Here is a 24,290-nt window from a genome sequence, read left to right as displayed (position 1 = left end):
ATGTCGACTCTTTGTAGAGCACGTTGAGTTACAGCAGCGGTGTTGTGGCTTGTATTATCCTGTTGGAAAACACCCCCGGGAATGCTGTTCATGAATGGCAGCACAACAGGTCGAATCACCAGACGGACGTACACATCTCCAGTCAGGGTGCGTGGGGTAACCACGAGAGTGCTCCTGCTGTGATAGGAAATTGCTCCCCAGACCAGAACTTCCGGTGTAGATTCAGTGTGTCGACGCCGCAGACAGGTGGAATTCAGGCGCTCACCTGGCCTCGTTCTAACCAATATACGGCCATCACTGGCACCAAGGCAGAACCGGCTTTCATGGGAAAACACAACGGACCTCCACCCCATCCTTCAATGAGCTCTCGCTTGACACCACTGAAGTCGCAGATGGCGGTGGTTTGGGATAAGTGGGATGCACGCCTCAGGACGTCTGGCTTGGAGCTGTCATTCAAGTAACCGATTTCGAACAGTTCGTTGCGTCACTGTGGTGCCAACCGCTGCTCGAATTGCTGCTGCAGACGCAGTCCGCTGCGCCACAGCCATACGCTGAATACGGCAGTCCTCCCAGTCGGTGGTTCCACGGGGACGTCCGGAGTCCGGTCTTCTTGCGAGCGTACCCTCTCGTGACCAATGCTGCCAGCACGCATGCCCAGTGGAGACATTCCTGGCAAGTCGTTCAGCAATAGCGCGGAAGGAATATACACCTTCATGTAGCCCTGTTATACGGCCTCGTTCAACCGCAGTGAGCTGTTGATACTGGCCTCTTCGTCCTCGTAAAGGCATTCTTAATCATCTCACAGGTAACTGACGTTCTCGCACAGTACAGCCCGTATTTAAAGCAAACTTGATGTGCAACGTCATGGGGCCGCTACCAGCGCCACGCTAATGCGATTTACAATTTTTTTAGAATTTGTGTAAACTCTTCTCGCATTATTCTATCGTAGCAGTAAATTAATTAATTTTTGTTGCTAGTTGTTTTACGTCGCACCGACACAGATAGGTCTTACGGCGACGATGGGACAGGGAAGGGCTAGGAGTGGGAAGGAAGCGGCCATGGCCTTAATTAAGGTACAGCCCCAGCATTTGCCTGGTGTGAAAATGGGAAACCACGGAAAACCATTTTCAGGGCTGCCAACAGTGGGATTCGAACCTACTATCTCCCGAATACTGGATACTGGCCGCACTTAAACGACTGCAGCTATCGAGATCGGTATTAAATAAATTAATTGAACAAGTTATTTATTGTATTTGAGAACATTCCTCTCTATTTCAAATCTCTCTTAGATGTTGGTGAGCCTGGTTGAGTGGCTCAGACTGTTGAGGCACTGGTCTTCTGACCCCAACTTGGCAGGTTCGATCCTGCTCAGTCCGGTGGTATTTGAAGGTGCTCAAATACGTCAGCCTCGTGTCGGTAGATTTACTGGCACGTAAAGGAACACCTGCGGGACTAAATTCCGGTACCTCGGCATGTTCGAAAAGCGTAAAAGTAGTTAGTGGGACGTAAAAACAGTAACATTATTATTATTATTATTACATGTTAGTGATATGACTGATTGAGTTACTCAGGATTAGGCGTCTTATTAAATGAGTCTGTTCGTCTCTGTGGTGTAGTGGTTGGTGTGATTAGCTATCACCCCCGGAGGCCCGGGTTCGAAATTTGAAAAGTGGTACGAGAGCTGGAACGGGATCCACTCAGCCTCGGGCGGTCAACTGAATAGAGTTGGGTTCGATTCCCACCTCAGCCATCCTGGAAGTGGTTTTCCGTGATTTCCCACTTCTCCTCCAGGCAAATGCCGGGATGGTACCTAACTTAAGGACACGGCCGCTTCCTTCCCTCTTCATTGTCTATCCCTTCCAATCTTCCCATCTTCCACCAAGGCCCCTGTTCAGCATAGCAGGTGAGGCCACCTGGGCGAGGTACTGGTCCTCCTGCCCAGTTGTATCCCCCGACCCAATGTCTCACGCTCCAGGACACTGCCCTTGAGGCGGTAGATGTGGGATCCCTCGCTGAGTCCAAGGGAAAAACCAACCCTGGAGGGTAAACAGATTAACATAGATTAAATGAGTCTTTGATTTGATTAAATTTGTTACGATGTATAGTAATAAGAATGATTCGAATGTTATAATAATAATCATCATCAGAATCCCTGCCGATAATAACGGATTTGTGATAAGATGTGTGAATTAAGGAAATGTAGAAGTCGATTGATGTAGAAGCTTCTGGATCGACCATGAGGCATTGGTCTTCTACAGTTATCCTCTCTAATCTCTGGGGTCAAAGTATGCCTACATCAAATAACTATAAATGCAGCCTATCCTTCTCGTTCGTACCATAATGGGGTGCGATCCCTGTACTCTCCGTGATTTAGTCTTAATCTGCATACGTCCCACGGGCTGATAATTCCATATTCCAGTCACCTGGAGATCCGAATGAGGGGATATTTTACCCGCGAGGGTAAAATCAGTGCATCATTTATACAGGGAGAGCTGCATGAACGCGGGAGTTAATTACGGTTATGGTTTCCCGTTGCTTTCAGCCGTGTAGCAGTATCAACACAGATAAGCGATGTTGGCTGTTATTACAAGACCATATCAGTCAATCATCTAGACTGCCGCTCTTGCAACTTCCGAAAGGCTGCTTCCCCATTTTCTATGAACATTCGTTAGTCTTGTCTCTCGACAGATACCCATCCGATAAGGTTACACCTGCGGCTCGGATATATAAGGTATTGTTACGTAAATGAAGTTAAATTAAACTTTAAAAGGAAAGTGATAGTCCTAAATTATACGAATAAAATCAAACACGGCAACATTACAAAGTTCTGTTTTTGTTTACTGAATTCAATTTACTGAAAGAAGGAATAGAAGGAATGGTGAAAGGGAAACGAGGAAGAGGAAGGAAAAGATAACAAATGTTGGACAATATCAAAGGAAAGAAATATTTGGACATGAAAAACTTGGAGCAGGACAGGCAAAAGTGGAAGAAGTTCATCCTATGACAAGATCTGCCATAAGGCACCTGGATGATGATGATGATGATGTATTATGTTCTGTGGCTAGAGGTCCTTGGACATACATGCGATGTGCTAAGTGGACCTCAGACACAATAATTTTGGGAAATCCTGCCATAGAGGACTAAGTTCTGATAATTTAGAGAAAGATGTCTATGACAATCTTACTAATAACTCAAATGTGCTATATCTATCTGAATGGCCCGAAGTCTAGGTGCATTATATGGAGAGGAAAGTGTCAGGTATTTATGGATAAATTTAATATTCCAGATTAAAAAAGTAATTAGAGCTTACAAACGGTAGAAAGAAGAAAAATGAAAGAAAAAAAACAGATGATGGTCTCTGCCTTTTGTCATCAGTCTCCACTATTGCAGTATCATCAGCAGTGTGAGCGAGCCTTCAGCTCAGTGAATGAAACTGCTCTTTTAGTGAAACGCGTAGCAGACTTAATGTTTATTAAACTTACGGCACCAGTACTTCAGCAGTTTTATCCACTAGCATATGTGAAGGCTTGCTTGTCATCTGGAAGACGTTCAGCAGATGACTCCGGCTTACGTTGCATGAGTATTATTTTCCAACTAATGCCCTGTCGAACTGAGACGGCTTTCGATACTAAGTGCTTACCACTAAAATCTTATCACGTGCTGACTGACTGAAAAGCCTAGTTTATATCACATTGACTTAAACTAAGTAATGGTGAAGCTTATGGCTTCTGAGCAAACTAAGCAGGCCCTGCAATAACAAAGATTATCACACAGGTTCTACATACAAAGTACTCGGGGATGATGACCAATGCTGCTCCAAGCTACGTATATCTAAAGCAACATCTGTATCCAATTTTCGGTGCCGCTGCCTATAATGCACTAATGGTGTGAGGTGGCGGGTTAGAATTTATTATTTATTTATTTATTTATTTATTTACTTATTGAATCCATTTACCTTCCAGGTTTATTTTCCGCCCGGATCTCTACCGCCTCAGGGGTAGTGTCCTGGAGCCTGAGAATTTGGGTCGGGGATACAACATACGAGGTGTAGCTTACCAGTACGTCGCCCAGGCGGCCTCATCTTTCTTTCTTAATCTGTTTATCCTCCAGGGTTGGTTTTTCCCTCGGGATCAGCGAGGGAACCCACCTATACCGCCTCAAGGGCAGTGTTCTGGAGCGTAAGACATTGGGTCGGGGACACAACTGGGGAGGATGACCAGTACCTCGCCTAGGCGGCGTCACCTGCTATGCTGAACAGGGGCCTTGGTGGGGGATGGGAAGATTGGATGGGACAGACAAGGAAGAGGGAAGGGAGCGTCCGTGGCCTTAAGTGAGGTACCATCCCGGCATTTGCCTGGAGGAGAAGTAGGAAACCACGGAAAATTCCAGGATTGTTGAGGTGGGAATCGAACCCACCTCTACTCAGTTGACCTCCCGAGGCTGAGTGGACCCCGTTCCAGTCCTCGTGCCAGTTCTCAAATTTCGTGGCAGGGGCTGGAATCGAAGCCGGGCCTCCGTGGTTGGCAGCTAATCACTACACCACAGAGACCAGAATAAGAATTGATACTACGTAAAATAGGTTACACACGGCGTAGGAGGAGGGGCACAAGGGTTCCGCGAGGCGGACAGCTGGAAATCATTGTGAATATTTACGATGGTGAATGAGATCATTCTGTCGGAGCAGCGACCATTCCAAGGATCCGGTAAGCAACATACTAAGCACATCGGCTGGTGACGCATCACTGCAAGAACACTACCCAATGCCAAAGTTCATCGAACCGTTGTACACATCTCCTGGAGAGAAGTAGAGAGAACGAAAAACTTCGAGCTATGATTACAATAACATTCTATTCCTATTGTAAAATGAAACGGAAATGTGTAATTATACAGACCACCGCTCTGTCATACGATTAGATTAGCAATATACTGTCCGGGAGGTTCCTAGCTTCTAGTCCACAAACTTAAGATTGATTCGAGTGTCTTAATTGAGATCCATCCAGCTTCATGAGGACTTCTGAGAGGCTATCTGATCTATAATAGAAGCACGTCGAGTCCAGTAAATTTATTCTACTGACACTGAGATTTACAGTGTTTGCCACTCTGTCAGCAGTCCTGCCCCCTAAAGCAAACAGCTAGCTTATAGATATACGTGACTGTTAATCTTGTAGTCACTGGCTGCGGTCCTTACAGTTTAACATGGCACCTCAGCTGAATGGACAGCGTACTGACCTTCGGTTCAGAGAGCCCTGGGTTTGATTCCCGGGCGTGACTAAGATTGATATTAAATAGTTAATTGCCTTGCGTCCGGGACTGGGTGTTTGTGCTGTCCCCCAACATCCCGGCAACTCATATACCACACACAATACCTTCACCACAGTAACACGCAGTTTCGCATACATGGTAGATGCCACCCACACTCGTCGGAGGGTCTGCCTTACAAGGGCTGTGACAAGCTAGGAATAGCCACACGAAATTAACAGATTAAAACTACCGCATGCACTGACCGAGGTTCGAACAGCGACTGCCTTGAAAGGATGTCAGAAACAATGTCACTCAACAATCAGCTGTCATGCTCCTGTTCTTAAGGACATTGCAACGTTCAGGAGGCTATGGCTATATGGTGCCTTTTATTTGGTTTATAATGTTTAAATTATTATTATTATTGGGTACAATTGAAACAGAGGAGAGGAGGAGGGGAATAAAACGTTAGCAGTCGATTGCAAGATTAGAAATATAAGCTTGAAGTTGTATACGTGATTATTAACCTAAAGTCGCAAGCCACAGGTTTAACAGTCTTACACCGAGGTGTGGATTTACATTGTAAAAATCTCACTTGTATTGGCAACGATTCGAACCAGGGCCACCTTAGTGAGAAGATAGTAACGTACAGTATTATTTTTTTTGCTAGGGGCTTTACGTCGCACCGACACAGATAGGTCTTATGGTGACGATGGGATAGGAAAGGCCTAGGAGTTGGAAGGAAGCGGCCGTGGCCTTAATTAAGGTACAGCCCCAGCATTTGCCTGGTGTGAAAATGGGAAACCACGGAAAACCATTTTCAGGGCTGCCGATAGTGGGATTCGAAGTTACTATCTCCCGGATGCAAGCTCACAGCCGCGCGCCTCTACGCGCACGGCCAACTCGCCCGGTTACAGTATTATTAACTATCAGTTTATAAATCTAGCTCTGAAGAAATACTGAGAAAGACTAGCAGCCATTCATTTCCGTATCGTTCGCTGTTATGAGAATTTTAGTTGCGGGTCTACAAAATCATTATATTACATTCATCAGTAGGAAAAATCACAGTATGAAGATAAAGTTGGAATTTTAGAGGACATATTGGGGCAAATATTCGTCTATAGGAAGAGAAGTTAGGAATTGGAATAATTTATCAAGGGAGATGTTCAATAAATTTCAAAATTCTTTGCAATTATTTAAGAAAAGACTAGGAAAACAACAGATAGGGAATCTACCACCTGGGCGACTGCCCTAAATGCAGATCAGTGGTGACTGACTAATTCATTGACAAGGCAGCTGTCTTCTCCATCTTTTATGACCTTTTTGACTTCATTTTACCACATTTTGTAGAATAGCTTGCATCCGGGAAATAGTGGGTTCGAACCCCACTGTCAGCAGCCCTGTATATGGTTTTCCGTGGTTTCCAATTTTCACACCAGCTGGGGCTGTACCTTAATTAAGGTACGGCCGCTTCCTTCCTATTCCTAGCCCTTTTCTATCCAAACGTCGCCATAACACCTATCTGTGTCGGTGCGACGTAAAACAAATAAAGGGGGATTTTGGAGAATCGTTTTTCCTCATTCTGAGCATTTAGATCTTTTATAATGCAGTAAAACACCCAGAGGAGTGCGACAGGCTTCGGCAGCCGGCACAATTCCTATCCTCGCCGCTAGATGGGAGCTTCATTCATTCCATTCCTGACCCGGGCGAATGACTGGAATCAGGCTGTGGATTTTTATTTTCATGATGTAGTACAACAGTTTTTCAGAACACTCGCCGCTTTTGGAATGTCCTCTTTCACTTCCTTTTTCAAGTATGCTCCTACTTCCGTGATTTTTATCAAACTTTGAAGATCACTTTCTATATGTTCCTCCAATTCACTCGCCATCTTGTTGAAAAGAACATACTGCATTATAAGGTATGTCTGTAATTGGATTGTATGGTTTCCCTACAACCACATAACTTACGGAGGTGCTATTTGGAAATGAATAAATTATCTGAATTGATGAGTTAACAAACAGGCTGTATTTAGGACAGTGACAAGCTCGTGCAGTTTGGGGGATGAGGGTTCAAATAACTTAAACAAATTATAGCATTAATGTAGCATTTTTTCACTGGTTATTAACTCGTTCGGAGATAAAATAAAACACACAGCTAAGCCAGAAATAAGGTATTCGAAGGTGTTCCAGTTGAATGCTTGTGGTGAAAATAATTTTTGAGATTGAAAATCAATACCCTTCAAAGCGATTTACTTTTACAAAATCGGTCCTGTGAAATATTCAGATCTGGAAGACTTGATTTCAAGTTCCTTTTCTATTGGATTCCTTGGAAAGGTTTTTTATCTGGAGAACACTAAAAATGTGTCCATTGGCTGTTGCTGTCACAAACATACTGAGAAATGTACATTCCTAATAACACCAGTTTTCACGAGCAAACAGAACACATAAAGAAAACAACCTTGTAAACACCAGTGAGAACAATTTTCTTATAAATACAACGGCCAGTCCCCCCCCCCCCCCCACTCCCGCCCACAGACATTTAAGAGTTAGCAAAGCAGAGACGAACACTGTTTGTATTCCGCTGGTTTAGGCAGGTGTGGAGCGAGGAGGATAGTTTGAGAAGGATAGTTTGTGCGACAAAAGGGTTCGTTGTAACAGCGATTTCAGCATTTATTTTAAACACCTCTCAACACGTGAATCTCTCTTAAGGCTATTTTAGAAGCTGTTGTTGGTTCACTCCGCAGAATGAACCACCAGACTCGGCTTGCTACAGCTCACCTCGCGCTTAAAGCTAAGAACACCGAATAACCAACATTGTACTTCCTGTTTTTTCCAGTTAGGAAAATAATAATCAGGGAGGTAATTTGTTTCATAGCGGCAGGGGTTTCAGTGAACCATTGAACTTAGAAGAGAAGCCTGACTTAGCGGAACCGTCAGTGAAGTCTCTTAGCCATCAGTTCAATTATTAACGACGTTTCCGAAAACAGTATAAGTAGTTAGTAAGATGTAAAACATATAACATTATTATTATAATCGGAAATAGTGCAACTCTAAGCAACACATATCTTAGCATTACTGAAGACAATGTTGAAAAATTTACACCTGAGCAGCCGATTAATCGAACTTTCAGTGCGGCTGTATGACTGAATGGTTAGCGTGCCGGCCTTTGGTCACAGGGTTCCCGGGTTCGATTCCCGGCAAGGTCGGGAATTTTAACCGTCATTGGTTAACTTCGCTGGCACGGGGGCTGGGTGTATACGTCTTCATCATCATTTTCATCCTCATTACGACGCGCAGGTCGCCCACGTGCTTCAAATCAAAAGACCTGCACCTGGCGAGCCGAACATTTCTTTGGACACACCCGGCACTAAAATATATACGTCATGTCATTTCATCGAACTTCCTTGTCAGCAGGTTCAATTGTCGATCGAAGTTTGCATGTCCTTCTCAGAAAGACACTAAATAGGCCAAAGTCACTAAATAGGCCAAGGATCAGCTAGATGACACACTAAACTAGCGGTAAGTTAGCATGTTGCTAGGCTCCCTAAATTAGATTTAACTCTTCAATCTGCAGCACATATATTCGTTCGGAAATATGCAACACCATATTCAACAACGTAAATTAACGAGGGGCATTCTGCATGATTCTTGTCAAGGTCTGTTTGTTAGGTCATCAGCTCAGAGGCTGGTTGGTTCCTCAAATAGCACCACCAAAGGCTATGCAGTTATAGGGAAACTGCAAAAACCAATGGCAGAGTCCAAATGAGGCGTACTGGGCAAGATGAGGAGTGAGGTAGTTTGCCATTGCTTTCCTCACTGGACCAGAAGGTGCTACTGCAGCACGGCTGATCCTATGAGCAATGTTGTATACAAGGAACTTGGTATACAGTAACACAACATAAAGTTTATTTCTTCAAGAGTTTTATACAGTATTTACAAGAAATAAAATGAAACTAGTCTTGAAGCTTAATTGATTGCACGCAGTTAATGCTGTTATTAAATGATAGATTGAGAGTCTGTGGCTCAAATATATATTTACAGAGAGAGAGTCCTATATACACATTTCGACCTATCTTGAAGAGATAGTCTATTTCACTGGGAAATGTCCTTAGATAGTCGAAAACTATCTGTTGGGGGATAACAAGCGTAACTTGTATAGAGAGTCGCGTTAGTATAATGCTGGTATTGGACTTAGGCTTGCAAGGAACTTGCATCTATATCTTAATTCGCAGAATGCTAAGATAGTCGTCGGAGCACTGGTGAGGACTTGGGAGTGTAGCAGAATGCTTGACTCGGGGCTCGACGTGGCTACGGGAATCAGGGAAGATGAGGCAATGTCCGGAGGTGAGACCTCACAACCAGCAATCTGTCCACCTGTTCAAGACACATTTTTAAGAGGAATGCCTCCGTGTTTAACTTGCGGTGTGGGCTGGCTGTTGGACACTGGGGTAGTCCTCGGTAATAGCGCTGTGAAGAGGAGGCGGACCTCCTGTTGATTGAATCGGATAATACGATTACAGCGCTCCTCCGGAGACCTCCGGTAGTCCTCCGATTGAATTCACTGGCGGAAAATTAAAATGCTTTGATGTGGGCAATGTTGCAACGGTGATCTTAGGAGGAATTACAATTTAGATTTCAGTACTAATTCCACAGATGCATGTGTTCCCCTACGTTTGTCATTCAAATGATGTAGTCGTTTCAAGATCGCCGCATTATTTGTTACGTTATGAATAACAGATTTTGATCTGCTGACGTTCAGTTTGCAATAGGTGCAGGTGGACAGAATACTGTAGATTGAATTTTGGCATATATTATACCGTTGCAAATGCGTTAACAATATTATTAATACTGGTAGTAAAATAGTTTAAGTGGTAATTATATTCCATTGCATGTAAACATGTATTATATACGATGGTCTTACATTAATTATACTCGTAGCTCATTTATTACGGAACAGTACATCCGGCTCCATGGCTAAATGGTTAGCGTACTGGCCTTTGGTCACAGGGGTCCCGGGTTCGATTCCCAGCAGGTTCGGGAATTTTGACCTTAATTGGCTAATTTCGCTGGCGCTGGAACTGGGTGTATGTGTCGTCTTCATCATCATTTCATCCATATCACAACGCGCAGGTCGCCTAAAGACGTCAAATCAAAGGACCTGCATCTGGTGAGCCGAACTTGTCCTCAGACACTCTCGGCACTAAAAGTCATACGCCATTTCAATTTTTACTGAAGAGTACGAATTGATTGAAACTGGTTATATGCTGTACCGAGCTGAGTAGTTCAGACGGTAGAGCGCTGGCCTTATGAGCTCAAGCTTGCGGTTTCAATTCCGACTTTGCTCGGCGGTACCTGAAGGTGGTCAGGTGTACCGGCAGTAGCGGCGATTGGGAATTAGAAGTAGGGGGGCAAAAAAATGTAAAGACAACAAAGTGCCCCAGTTTGTGGGATATAGCGGGGGGGGGGGGGGTATATATGTTATACATTAAAACTGAAAGAAAAAGTTACTAAATGGAATTTCGACAGAGAGGTAAAGAGTCTCAGCCTACCAACTTACCTGTGTTGATAATATTTATTTGAGATTTTGATTCAGTACTATACAATAAAACTTTCACGAGAGGAACAATATTACACATGTATTACAATTAAATAGACGTACGGCGTGATTATATAATTAAAATCATTTAGTATTTGACTACAAACTAAAAAAAACTAACTGACACTAAATAGACTGCCAGACTAACGAATGCACGCGTACCCTTCCTCACAGCACATACAAAGTCTCCACTACAGTACTCGCTGTGGCGCTATACAAATCGGTTAACCGCGTGAACGACTTTGTTGCGTATTTCCGCTAATAATTTCGTTATTAATTAAAGCAAATAATTAGCTGATAAGACAACAGGGCCTGTACAAATTGCTTGTTTTAATAATTCCTATAATTCCTTGTTTCATCCAGCTAAAATGGAATTCAAATGCAAAGTTTTCTCCACAAAGTAGGGGGGGCGACTGTCCCCTCTTGCCCCCCTAATCGCTGCTACTGTACCGGCACATGAAAGAACTCCTGTGGGACAAAATGTCGGCACCTTAACGTCACAGAAAACCACAGAAGTGGTTATGGGAGTACAATAATAATAATAATAATAATAATAATAATAATAATAATAATAATAATAATAATAATCATCCTTCCATCAATTTACCCTCCAGGGTTGGGTGTTCCCTCGGACGCAGAGAGGGATCCCACCTATACCGCCTCAAGGACAGTGTCCTGGAGCGTGAGACTTTGGGTTTTGTTTATGTCGCACCGACACAGGTAAGTCTTATGGCGACGATGGGATAGGGACGGTCTGGGAGTGGGAAGGAAGCGGCCGTGGCCTTCAGTTAGGTAGCATTCCGGCATTTTCCTGGAGGAGAAGTGGGAAACCACGGAAAACCATATTCAAGGCTGCCCACAGTGGGATTCAATCCCACTATCTTCCGGATGAAAGTGGGTTCGAACCCCACTGTCGGCAGCTCTGAAGATGGTTTTACGTCGTTTTCCATTTTCACGCCTAGAAATTACTCTCCTTAGCCGTTCCTATCACATCGTCGTCATAAGACGGCATGACGTAAAGCAAATTTTTACAAAAGTAATCGACAAATGAAACACGAACGATAAATGAGAATGTATATATTTCCTATATCCTCCTTCGTCATACTTATAAAGCAGTATTTACTATGTCGCTGGCACATCCGTTGCGCACCACGGATGGAACGGCAAGCGAGGCACACATTCAGTACTGTTGCTCCGTCCTCCGCTCGCCCTCCGCTCGCGTGCCGAAGCACCGATTGGTTTCCCAGCAACAGTTTACTACCGGAGAATACCGGAGGGAGCGCTCACTCGCACTACCGATTGTAATCATAGGAGGGACTTCTCCGTTCCCAGCTCTATTCGCAACAGTAGCTCCGAGTGTAAGGACTTAGTGGGCTGTAATTTCAAACTTCATCATCATCATCATCATCTCTTTACCCTCCAGGTTCGGTTTTTCCCTCGGACTTAGCGAGGGATCCCACCTCTACCGCCTCAAGGGCAGTGTCCTGGAGCTTCAGACTCTTGGTCGGGGGATACAACTGGGGAGTATGACCAGTACCTCGCCCAGGCGGCCTCACCTGCTATGCTGAACAGGGGCCTTGTGGAGGGATGGGAAGATCGGAAGGGATAGGCAAGGAAGAGGGAAGGAAGCGGCCGTGGCCTTAAGTTAGGTACCATCCCGGCATTCGCCTGGAGGAGAAGTGGGAAACCACGGAAAACCACTTCCAGGATGGCTGAGGTGGGAATCGAACCCACCTCTACTCAGTTGACCTCCCGAGGCTGAGTGGACCCCGTTCCAGCCCTCGTACCACTTTTCAAATTTCGTGGCAGAGCCGGGAATCGAACCCGGGCCTCCGGGGGTGGCAGCTAATCACGCTAACCACTACACCACAGAGGCGGACAATTTCAAACTTACGTCCATGAATGTAGGCGCCCTATAAAAATCGTTACCTACATAAACAAAAATTGATCTATATCACCGATATTCCATACAATACCCATTAACAAAGAACGTATAGTCATTCAGAATAATTAATGCATCCTCTCATTTGTTATCAAGAAAATGCAATTATATCGACATATAATACATACCCCATATACCTGTAGGTATAAACACTGTAGATACAACAAACAGTATATCTAAACAGGTTCAATTGTTTCTCAGAAAAGTGCAGGCCCTACCTGTGCAGAACTTACACAGTACATACACTTCGTTCATTATTATTATTATTATCATTATTATGGAAATATTCCCATTGTATTGGCACTAGAATACAGTAGTTTCAAGTTAAATTTGAATTTGCTTTTAATTTCTGGACATATGTAAAAAACGCGAAAGACGTGCAGAAGTAAAGGATGATTATTTACGAGTGGACGGAGGAGTTCAAGCGGTTCAAGTCTGTAAGTGCTGCGCTGTAAAACATGGCACAAACAACTCGTAAACACCGGTCCCACGGTGTAGGTGGCAACGCGTCCGCCTGTCACACGGCGGCCCCGGATTCGATTCCTGGCCGGTTCAGAGTTTTTTTATTTAAATTATTAATATCCCTGGTCTGGGGACTGGGTGTTTGTGTCATCCTTAACGTTCCTTTCATCACATTCAACACTTTACACTACCGCCATTTACATAATACACGCAGGTTTCCTCACATATGGTGCAAGTAGAGGCAAAAGATCTTCAAAGGTCGACGCCCCGAACATATAGCATTAAAAAAAGGTAAAGAAGGAGTGTAGTTTCGCGCAATAATAGCGACAAGTTATAAATTCATATGAGAATGCTCGTTCATTCCTCCCGTAGAAAGTTCACACTACGCGCTTGTCATTCATGTCTTTTTTTTTTAGTTGTTTTACGTCGCACCGACACAGATAGGTCTTATGGAGACGATGGGACAGGGAAGGGTTAGGAGTGGGAAGGAAGCGGCCGTAGCCTTAATTAAGGTACAGTCCCAGCATTTGCCTGGTGTGAAAATGGGAAACTACGGGAAACCATTTTCAGGGCTGCCGACAGTGGGGTTCGAACCTACTATCTCCCGAATACTGGACACTGGCCGCACTTAAGCGACTGCAGCTATCGAGTTCGATCATTCAATGTTTGTACGTAAGAATGCTATCTGTATTATCGTCCAATAATAAGGGTACCGGTATAAACTGAGGGACCTAGTTTCTCACGATAATAGTAACAAGTTATAAATTCCTGTGAAAATGCTCGTTCATTTCTCCCGTACCAAGTTCACACTACGCGCTTGACATTCAATCGGAGGTTCGGATACATAATTACGTGTCTACGTAAGAATGCTATCCGTAATATCGCCAAATATTTAAGGTATTAACTGAGGGGCCTAGTTTCGCACAATAGTTGCGACAAGTTATAAGTTCCTGAAAAAATGCTCGTTCATTTCTCCCGTACCAAGTTCACACTACGCGCTTGACATTCAATCGGAGGTTCTGTTACATAATTATTGTGTTTGTACGTAAGAATGCTATCTGTAATATCGCCAAATAACTAAAGTATTAACGGAGGGGCGTAGTTTCTCACATTAACAGCGACAAGTTATAAATTCCTGTACAAATGCTCGTTCATTTCTCCCGTACCAAGTTTAAACTACGCGCTTGTAATTCAATCGGAGGTTCTCCGGAGGCACCGATTGAAAGCGCCCGGAGCCTCCGCTCCGTAAACAACCGCTCCGTTAACAGCGCTACTCGGTAAGGCTAGGAACGTCGCTCCTTATATAGCGCTGGCTGATGTCACCGACGAGCATGCCAGGCGCAGTGCAGTCCTCTCGTAGGCTCTGGAAACATCGGTGATGCGGCGGGTTGCGGAGCTTGTAGGCGCGGCGCTTGAGCGCGGAGGACACACACAGCAAGCAACACCTTTCATGACACTCAGACACACTGGTCGTGTTCTGAATGTCATTAATCAGCACCACTCATACCCCAGCAGCTTCCATATTGTCACAACCATGGATGAGACTGGGACTTCGGTGGAAGCTACACTTTGCTCTGGCCTGTGCCAAGAGACGGATACAAAAATACTGCATCCATCAAGAAATGGCAACAGGCTTCTTGTCAATGTATGTTAAAAAATTACAAAATTATTTAGAATTGACTAGTCAAGAAATCTTTCTAGAAATATCACCTCTTAACCTTTCAAGTCGAAATGCTATTGGAAGTCTTCCAGGGGAGATCAAAATTCTCGTCCACTATTTAAAAAAAACAGCATGTGGACATTATTCCATTTAGTGTATAAGATGTATGATACAGGAGATGTGGTATCCGATTTTAGACAGAATATTGTTATAACCATTCACAAGAAATCACATGCTGACTAGTGTGGAAACTACCGCACCATTAGTTTAGTATCTCACGCGTGCAAAATTTTAACACGTATTGTTTACAGAAGAACGGAAAAACAAGTTGAAACTGGGTTGGGAGAAGATCAATTTGGCTCCAGAAGAATGTAGGAACACGTGAAGCAACCCTTACTTTACGTCTCATCTTATAAAATAGAAATAAGGAAGATAAGTTCACGTACATGGCATTCGAATATTTAGAAAAAAAGCATTCGATAATGTTGATTGGACCCACCTATTTGAGATTCTGAAGGTGATCGCGATCAGATACATAGAAAGAAGATTTGTGTACAATCTGTACAAAATAAGTCTGCAGTGACAAGAATAGAAGGCTATGCAAAACAAGCAGCAATCCAGAAAGGAGTGAGGCAAGGCTGCAGTTTGTCCCCTCTCATTTTCACACCGGCAACACGACGATGTTGGTTCGCCGCATCAAACGGAGTCAGCCTGCAGGGCGAGATTATGCCTAAGTGACTTGTGAGTTGTGAACATAGAATAATTCCTGCGTTACGGTACTTAGAAACTTTCAGTAAGTTGAACCTCGTTGAGGGACCTTAAATATCGTAGAAGGTGATTGTAAGACTTAGTAACTAACGTTTACGTGCGTGCTAGAAGCCATAATAGAGATTTTTTCAAGTGAACTCGATTAATCTTCAACATTACGATGTGGATATCAGAATATTCAGAGATTTTACTCTTCGAACAACAATTGTTTAACCATTCACTTAGACATTATATCAAATGCAATAGTGGAAGTGATATGGGTTTTTTCTTCGAACAGACTTTTCATAATAATAATAATAATAATAATAATAATAATAATAATAATAATAATAATAATAAATGGCTCTTATAGTTAGGAATGATAGTGATTTTTCCTAGTGATTTACACGACATGGACACAAGTGCACTCATAGACATTCATGTAATGCAAGTGAAGTTTCCATGTGAACTGTGCTTCTAGTAGGTCGCTACAAACATTTAGTTTCTTTAGAATTATGATTTTAAGAGTACAGTTATTCTATCAGACGTTCTATTTCTCGACGTGAATAGGAGTAAACTGTGTGATGAGTTGCAATGGACAGTGCAAATATTAATTTGGCAGAAAGACTATGCAAGTGATAAAAGTCAAGTTTTATTTCTTTATTTTTCTGTGGAAAGCCACTACAAGTTTCCCAAGTGCAACTTATTTTTCTAATTTTACCTTTGTTTTCTAAGTTAGAATCGAGTCAACGATTACAATTCACAAAATGCTGTGGTTTATATGAAACATTCCGATACTCGGGGGGACAGTTAAATGTGGACACCCACGTAATGTAATCAGTGAGTTCTTATCCTGCGCCGGGACCTTCAAGAATCACCGACGGTCCATTGCTGTCTACAAGGGATCGTGGTTCTATGGTTTGGTCGCTGCACACGAGGGATCGTGTTTCCATGGTTGGGTCGCTGTCATTCAATGAGGATCAATGGAAACAGCTTCACTGTAACCAGCACAATTGTAAGGTGAACCTTACGTGATTAAATTCAGTTTAAAGAATTTGGAATTCATTGTAGTTAGGACCCCTCTCTGTACCCAGCTCCATGTCTACACTCAGTGTGCCCTGTAATTAAGATATCTTTACTCTCCGAAATATCTAGTCGCGGCTCATTATCAAATAATTTCCTGGTACAGCATGTTGTTATGAAATCTTTGTTAACAAGGAAAGGTACGCTACCAGTCTTGCTGAGTATTTGATGCATTGTTCGAGGACAAAGTATAAGATGTATGTAATATTCATTTACTGAAGAATGTATTTTAAGGGTTAAATCACCCTCCCCATCCAATGTCATCATAAAATGGTGCCATTTTGTGTTACAGCTGTTGCTACATTTGAATAATTGTTTAATTTTACAGGTATGTTAATATTGTTTAAATGTTACATTTTGTGTTTCGACATATTGAAAAGCTAATACGTTCTGTGAAATAAATGCGAAAATATTTTCTTTAACGAATGATATAAAATATATTTTAGCCCTAATTTCTGGCATTTATGTGGCTGAGCTTGACACACACTGATGTCATTTTAAAACAAGCGTAAATTTATCTTAATTTGCCAAACACAGTTAAAAAACACAGTTATTCAAGTTGTAAGGTAGGCTGAAGTTAAAGTTTCATATTTAAAATGTGGCAACTTCTTCAAGGAGGGTGTTTAACTCCGTATTCATCTTGTCATGAAACTGTATTAAAATGAAACACTGTGCTTTGTAGGGATTAAACACACTCTTAAAGTGATGGCCGAAGGAAATGTAAAACATGTAAACTACTTTCGAAAAGTTCCTGTAAAACTAGATAGATTTTACGACCGTTCGAATTGTCCTCAGCGTAGCTTACCCTATAAATTTAAACGAGAATGAGAGAAACTCGATTTTTAATTACTCATCAAGTGAAGTATTTTCGCGTTGATTTCCTTCACATTTCTGAAATTAGCAATTACAACTGCTTTGTTGGAGATGGGGTGACTTCACTCCTTAAATTTGTTTCTGAAATACATGCATAGGCTTATATGTTCATTGTGGACTGTTCAGTCCGCAAGCCTCAGTGAATTTATTAACCGCCGCCAGAATCATCTCTTTGTAACTAGTTCTGTGGCCTCATTTAGTTCAATACCTATTATCTTTAAATCGTTAGGAACTCAGTCTAACCATCGTCGTCTTAGTCTCCCTCTATTTCTCTTACCCTCCAGAACTGAGCCCATGTTTCTTCCGTAAATAAAAATACCCATATCTTATTATTCACTCCCTGCAACATATCAACATTTCATCTAAATTGGTTGACTACTTCTCCATACCTTTCCTCGTAAGGTTTTTATTGAATTCGTCCTTTACATTTTGATTAGCTACGGATTTGTTCTTAACTCAACAACAGTGGTGCAGGATTATTGTCTGGGGAAGCCCTTAATGATAAGATACTGTATTTTAATTGCTAGAAATCATATGAATCGAATAAGCTATCCGATAGGAAAAGATGAAATATATATATTTTTATGATTTCTGATGATATTCAAGGTGATTATTAATGATTATCTTTCACAAAATCTCACTAATATCAGGTAAGAAGCACTATTCCTCGTTGGAAACCAGTAATTAATATGACTGTAAATTGTAATCACAGTCTGAATTTCAGCCAGCGAAAGCCTCTGAGCTGCAAATCATGATGTAAAATATATTTTAGCCCTAATTTCTGGCATTTATGTGGCTGAGCTTGACATACACTGATGTCATTTGTTATCAGTGGAATACTGTGTAGGAGGGACACTGACTGGAGGGTGATTGGGGATTTAAATGAGACTATGGAGAGGGTATGTGGGAAACTGGGAGTGAAATTTCTAGATCCTAATGTGTGGGTAGAAGAAAGGGATCTGCGCTCAGATGGCCTTCCCTTAAACTGCTGTGGTACGAATAAGTTAGGATATTTGTTTGGAAGGGTAATAAGGAGGTACATTCAGGGAAACGGGGTGGCCTAGGGAGCGGTGATAAGAGAACAGAGAACTCGAAATCACGTAGGGATGACATAAAAATGTTAGTGTTGAACTGTAGAAGTATTGTAAAGAAAGGAATAGAATTAAGTAATTTAATAGATATATATTTACCAGATATTGTAATATGAGTTGAATCATGGCTATGAAGTGATACAATGGATGCAGACATTTTCGCACAGAACTGGAGTGTGTATCGTAGAGATAGGATAGGAATGGTGGGAGGGGGATTATTCATTCTGGTGAAAGAAGAATTTGTAAGCTACGAAAATTTTAAAGATGACACACATGAAATTCTAGATGTAAGGCTCATTTCTAAAAATAGAAGACAACTTGATATCTTTGGAGTTAACAGACCGGGAACAGACGGATTCAGAATTATTTTATAAGATAATCAGCTGTGTGGGAAACGGCATAGAAAGGAATGTGATTGTAGCGGGAGATCTGAATTTGCCAGATGTCAATTGGGAAGGAAATGAGAACGACAGGAAGCATGACAAACAAATGGAAAATAAGTTAATATCGGAGGGACAGCTGATTCAGAAAGCGATGGAACCAACTAGAGGGAAAGATATCCTGGATGTGGTGCTGGTAAATCCAGATGAGCTCTATAGAGAAATCGAAGTAACAGATGGTATTAGAGATCATGAAGCTGTTTTTGTCGAAGTTAAAAATAAATGTGATAGAAAGGAAGGTCTTAAAAGTAGGACTATTAGGCAGTACCATATGGCTGATAAAGTAGGCATGAGGCAGTTTCTAAAAAGTAATTTTGATAGGTGGAAAACGGTAAATAAAAATGTAAACAGTCTCTGGGATGGGTTTAAAGCAATTGTTGAGGAATGTGAAAACAGATTAGTACCTTTGAAGGTGGTAAGGAATGGTAAAGACCCACCTTATTATAATAGAGAAATAAAAAGACTAAGAAGGAGGTGTAGACTGGAAAGAAATTGTAGTTAGGAATGGCTGTGGAAGTAAGGAGAAATTGGAGGAAGTTACTAGGAAAATGAATCTAGCAAAGAAGGCAGCTAAGGATAACATGATGGCAAGCATAATTGGCAGTCATACAAATTTTAGTGAAAAATGGAAGGGTATGTATAGGTATTTTAAGGCAGAAACAGGTTCCAAGAAGGACATTCCAGGAATAATTAATGAAGAAGGGGAGTATGTATGTGAGGATCTTCAAACGGCAGAAGTTTTCAGTCTAAATATTGTTGGTTACGGGGATAATATACGGAGAGAGGAGGAGACTAATGATGAAGAAGTATTAAAATTTACATTTGATAAAAATGGCATTCACAATAGGATACAAAAGTTGAATACTAAGGAAACGGCTGGAATTGATAAGATTTCTGGGGATATACTAAAGGCAATGGGTTGGGATATAGTACCATATCTGAAGTACTTATTTGATTATTATTTGGTGAAGGAGCTATACAAAATGAATGGAAGGTTGCTATAGTAGCCCCTGTGTATAAAGGAAAGGTTGATAGACATAAAGCTGAAAATTACAGGCCAGTAAGATTGAAATGAGTTGTATGTAAGCTTTGGGAAGGAATTCTTTCTGATTATATTAGACATGATTGCGAAATTAATAACTTGTTTGATAGAAGGCATTTAGGTTTTAGGAAAGGTTATTCCATTGAAGCTCAACTTGTAGGATTCCAGCAAGGTATAGCAGATATCTTGGATTCAGGAGGTCAAATGGATTGTATTGCGATTGACCTGTCTAAAGCATTTGATAGGGTGGATCATGGGAGACTACTGGCAAAAATGACAGCAATTGGACTAGACCAAAGAGTGACTGAATGGGTGGCTATATTTCTAGAAAATATATCTCTGAGAATTAGAGTAGGTGAAGCTTTATCTGACCCTGTAATAATTAAGAGGGGAATTCCTCAAGGCAGTATTGTTGGAATTTATGTTTTCTTATATATATATAAATGATATGAGTAAACAACTAGAATCATAGGCAAGGCTTTTTGCAGATGATGTTATTCTGTATAGAGTAATAAATAAGTTACAAGATTGTGAGCAACTGCAACGTGACCTCGATAATGTTGTGAGATGGACAGCAAGCAATGGTATGTTGATAAAAGGGGTCAAAAGTCAGGCTGTGAGTTTCACAAATAGGAAAAGCCCTGTCAGTTTTAATTACTGCGTTGATGGGTTGAAAGTTCCTTTTGGGGATCATTGTAAGAATCTAGGTGTTAATATAAGGAAAGATCTTCATTGGGGTAATCACATAAATGGAATTGTAAATAAAGGGTACAGATCTCTGCACATGGTTATGAGGGTGTTTAGGGGTTGTTGTAAAGATGTAAAGGAGAGGCCATATAAATCTGTGGCAAGACCCCAACTAGAGTAGGTTCCAGTGAATGGGACCCTCACCAGGATTACCTGATTCAAGAACTGGAAAAAAATCCAAAGAAAAGCAGCTCAATTTGTTCTGGGTGATTTCCGACAAAAGAGTAGCGTTACAAAAATGTTGCAAAGTTTGGGCTGGGATGAATTGGGAGAAAGAAGACGAGCTGCTCGACTATGTGGTATGTTCCGAGCTGTCAGGGGAGAGATGGCGTGGAATGGTATTAGTAGACGAATTTGATGATGATGATGCTTGTTGTTTTAAGGGGCCTAACATCTATGTCATCGGCCCCTGATGGTGCGAAATGAGACGAAATGCAATGACAAAATAAAAATGCAAAATCCTCCACTCACCACAATTCAAAGCGTGAGAACGAAGAATGAACGGATGGAAATGAAGTTAAAACAATCAGTGGAGCCGACCCGCAATGCCTCAGTCTCAGAAACTGACGGAAAACAATAGTATTACTGACCAAGGGACTGCTTCTGTACATCAATACTGAATCGATGACGCTTGCAAGCTAAAGGGGTCCAAAATATAGGTCATTGGCCTCTCATAATGGTACTTATCGCTTGGAAAGTAGAACGATGGTATTTGTCATGACGCGGTACCAGTCAAAATATCGTAGACTCGCGGTATAACACACATTTTTGTACTACTCACAGGTAATGAAATTCGCACATGTAATACAGACCTATGGTGTTTCGCACATAGCAGCGCCATTTACAGGCAACGCAAACCTGTGATTTTCATCACATAAGTGTACTAAGCACTGGGACTCGTACTATCCCGTGGTGTTCCTTATATAGTGGGTACTAATCATAGGCCAGCCAGAACCCTGGTGTCGCTCATAAAGTGGTACTAATCACAGGTACCATAAAAGCCTGACCGCGCGGTGCTCCTGCGTGCTACTAATTACAGACCTATTTGGTACCTGACATAGTGGACTACGCGCAAGTAATTGCGACCCTTGGTGTTCCCCGCGTGGTGGTACTAATCACAAGTAGTTTCATGGTTCTAATCCAATCATCCCTTGGTTGCCCCTTTTGTCGCCTCTTACGACAGGCAGGGGATACCGTGGGTGTATTCTTCGTCTGCGTCCCCCACCCACAGGGGGTTGTGTGTTTGGTCCGCGAGAGGTTTTTTTATTTCCCTCAAGTCCGCCGGCAAACCGGTTAGGACCCCCCTATCCGCCACGTGGGACGCGCCACATGGGAGTATCACCTCTCCCTCTGCTACGCCAGCGTAGTAGGTTCGTGGGAATAAGTTTGAGTGGCGTCTTTAAAAGCAGGAAAGATCACAATATGAAGATAAAGTTGGAATTCAAGAGGACAAACTGGGGCAAATATTCATTTACAGGAAGGGGCGTTAAGGATTGGAATAACTTACCAAGGGAGATGTTCAATAAATTTCCAATTCATTTGAATTCATTTAAGAAAATGCTAGGAAAGCAACAGATAGGGAATCTACCACCTGGGCGACTGCCCTAAATGCAGATCAGTATTGATTGATTGAAAAAAATATGGATAACTTTTTGAACAGTTACTGTTACTTTCTTGCGGAAGTAATCTGGAAGCGTTCTGTTTTAAGATCGCTCATTTTTGTCTCCAACAGATACATAACAGGCACTCGAAAACGTCGGCAAGTAAACTGTGTTATGCACTGAAAGGCGATAGTATCACACATTGTATATAGCTAACTTTGAAAATTGTGCTGCTTATCGATCGACATATTAGCACCATGATGCAAGAGAATTGGTTTTCGGTACCCACCAGCGATATTTGTATGTAAGACAAGAAAGTTTTTCCTAAACGGGCAGCTATTTTCCAGCATTATTAGTGCTTGTTTGAAATCTACGTATGGATAAGAGTGGAAAACCTTAATTGCTTTTGAAGTCTGTGTAAACTAGCCTTAGTTGGAAGGAAAGGGAAGCTTCTACCAGTGCGGGATTGGGGAGTGTAAGTCCCTTTAGACCCTCTCGTGGCTGCGCTACCGCTCAGCACCTTACTTTAAGAATATTCTAAACATTAATTGTTCCCTTCCCTTTGTTTCAGAGGAAATGGAAGATCGTTTCCACAACTTGGAAGCACAACTGGGAGACCAGCTGAACGTTCTTAAGACGATGCTGCTGAATATGGAAGACAAATTACAGGAGCAAGATCAGGCAAACAAGAGAGCTCACCGTCGAATGATGACCGCTCTCTTAAGAGCATGCCCTAATGGAAATAATGGGTACGCGTATGTTAAAAATTAATCTTTTCTCTGTATCGCACATAGTTGTAGTTTGCAGAAAGGAGACATATGGGCTTCTTCCGAAAAAATAAAATTTGACTTTCCGATAGTTTCAGTTTCTAATGATTAATGAAACCGTTGTTTTTACACTTCCCACTTCTGAAACACTGTTGAAGAATTTTTATCATGGCTACAGTGCATACAATATTTTTATTGAATGGAGAACCTGACGAAAAATTCTGAACTAAGTTTCTAACTATTTTTATTGCCCGTGAGATGTAAAGGTTTTTCCAGAATATAAATTAGTGTAACTGTGGTGGACGGATTGTAGTACCAGGTGTATGCATAAGTAGTTTCCGGTTTCACTAAGAGATGGCACCAGCTAACAGTGCGCAGCATATGAATTTGACACATACGTCAGAAGTTGAGTCCGCCAAACACTAGCGTCTGTACAACACGGTGATCATGTTGACGTTTGTGCCTGAAAAAGAACATTTGCGGCACGCATTGGCTTTTCTTATTTAATCAAAAGAAAAGGGCTGTAGGAAGCCATCGTTTTGCTGGTAGAAACATATGGTAAACACGTTCTATCGATTAGAATATGTGAGACATAGTTTCAACAATTTAAACGTGGTGGTTTCAATGTAAAGGACAGTGCGCGTTCAGAATGATAACACAACTCAAACTCAACATCCATTGACACAAGCGTTAAATGTGTCACTAGAAACAATCATCAGACGTTTGCGAGCAATGGGGAAGATCAGTAAACTCGGTACATGGATCCCACACGATTTGAATGAACGGAAAATGGAAAATCACAAACTCACTCGTGAAATGCTGCTTCAACGACACGAAAGAAAATAATTTCTGTACCGAATTGTGACGGGTGACGAAAAATGGATTTATTTTGAAAACCAGAAGCGGAGAAAATCGTTTTTGTCTCTTGGCGAAGCCGGACCTTCAACACCAAGGCCAAATCGCTTCGGCAAGAAGACCATGCTTTGTGTCTGGTGGAACCAG

General features: G+C 42.0%; 1 protein-coding gene across 1 annotated transcript in view; it reads left to right on the top strand.

Moving 5' to 3' along the window:
- LOC136862905 (uncharacterized) overlaps nt 1-24,290 on the top strand; it is a 107,537-nt gene that overhangs the window by 46,039 nt on the left and 37,208 nt on the right. Inside the window, exon 2 of the mRNA XM_067139184.2 lies at nt 23,093-23,270. Coding sequence (XP_066995285.2) covers nt 23,093-23,270 — 178 coding nt within the window. The remainder of the gene's footprint in view (nt 1-23,092; nt 23,271-24,290) is intronic.

The sequence above is a fragment of the Anabrus simplex genome, chromosome 2 (genome assembly GCF_040414725.1).
Source record: "Anabrus simplex isolate iqAnaSimp1 chromosome 2, ASM4041472v1, whole genome shotgun sequence".
In the NCBI taxonomy this organism is placed as follows: Eukaryota; Metazoa; Arthropoda; class Insecta; order Orthoptera; family Tettigoniidae; genus Anabrus; species Anabrus simplex.
This window is presented reverse-complemented; position numbering and strand designations above follow the sequence as displayed.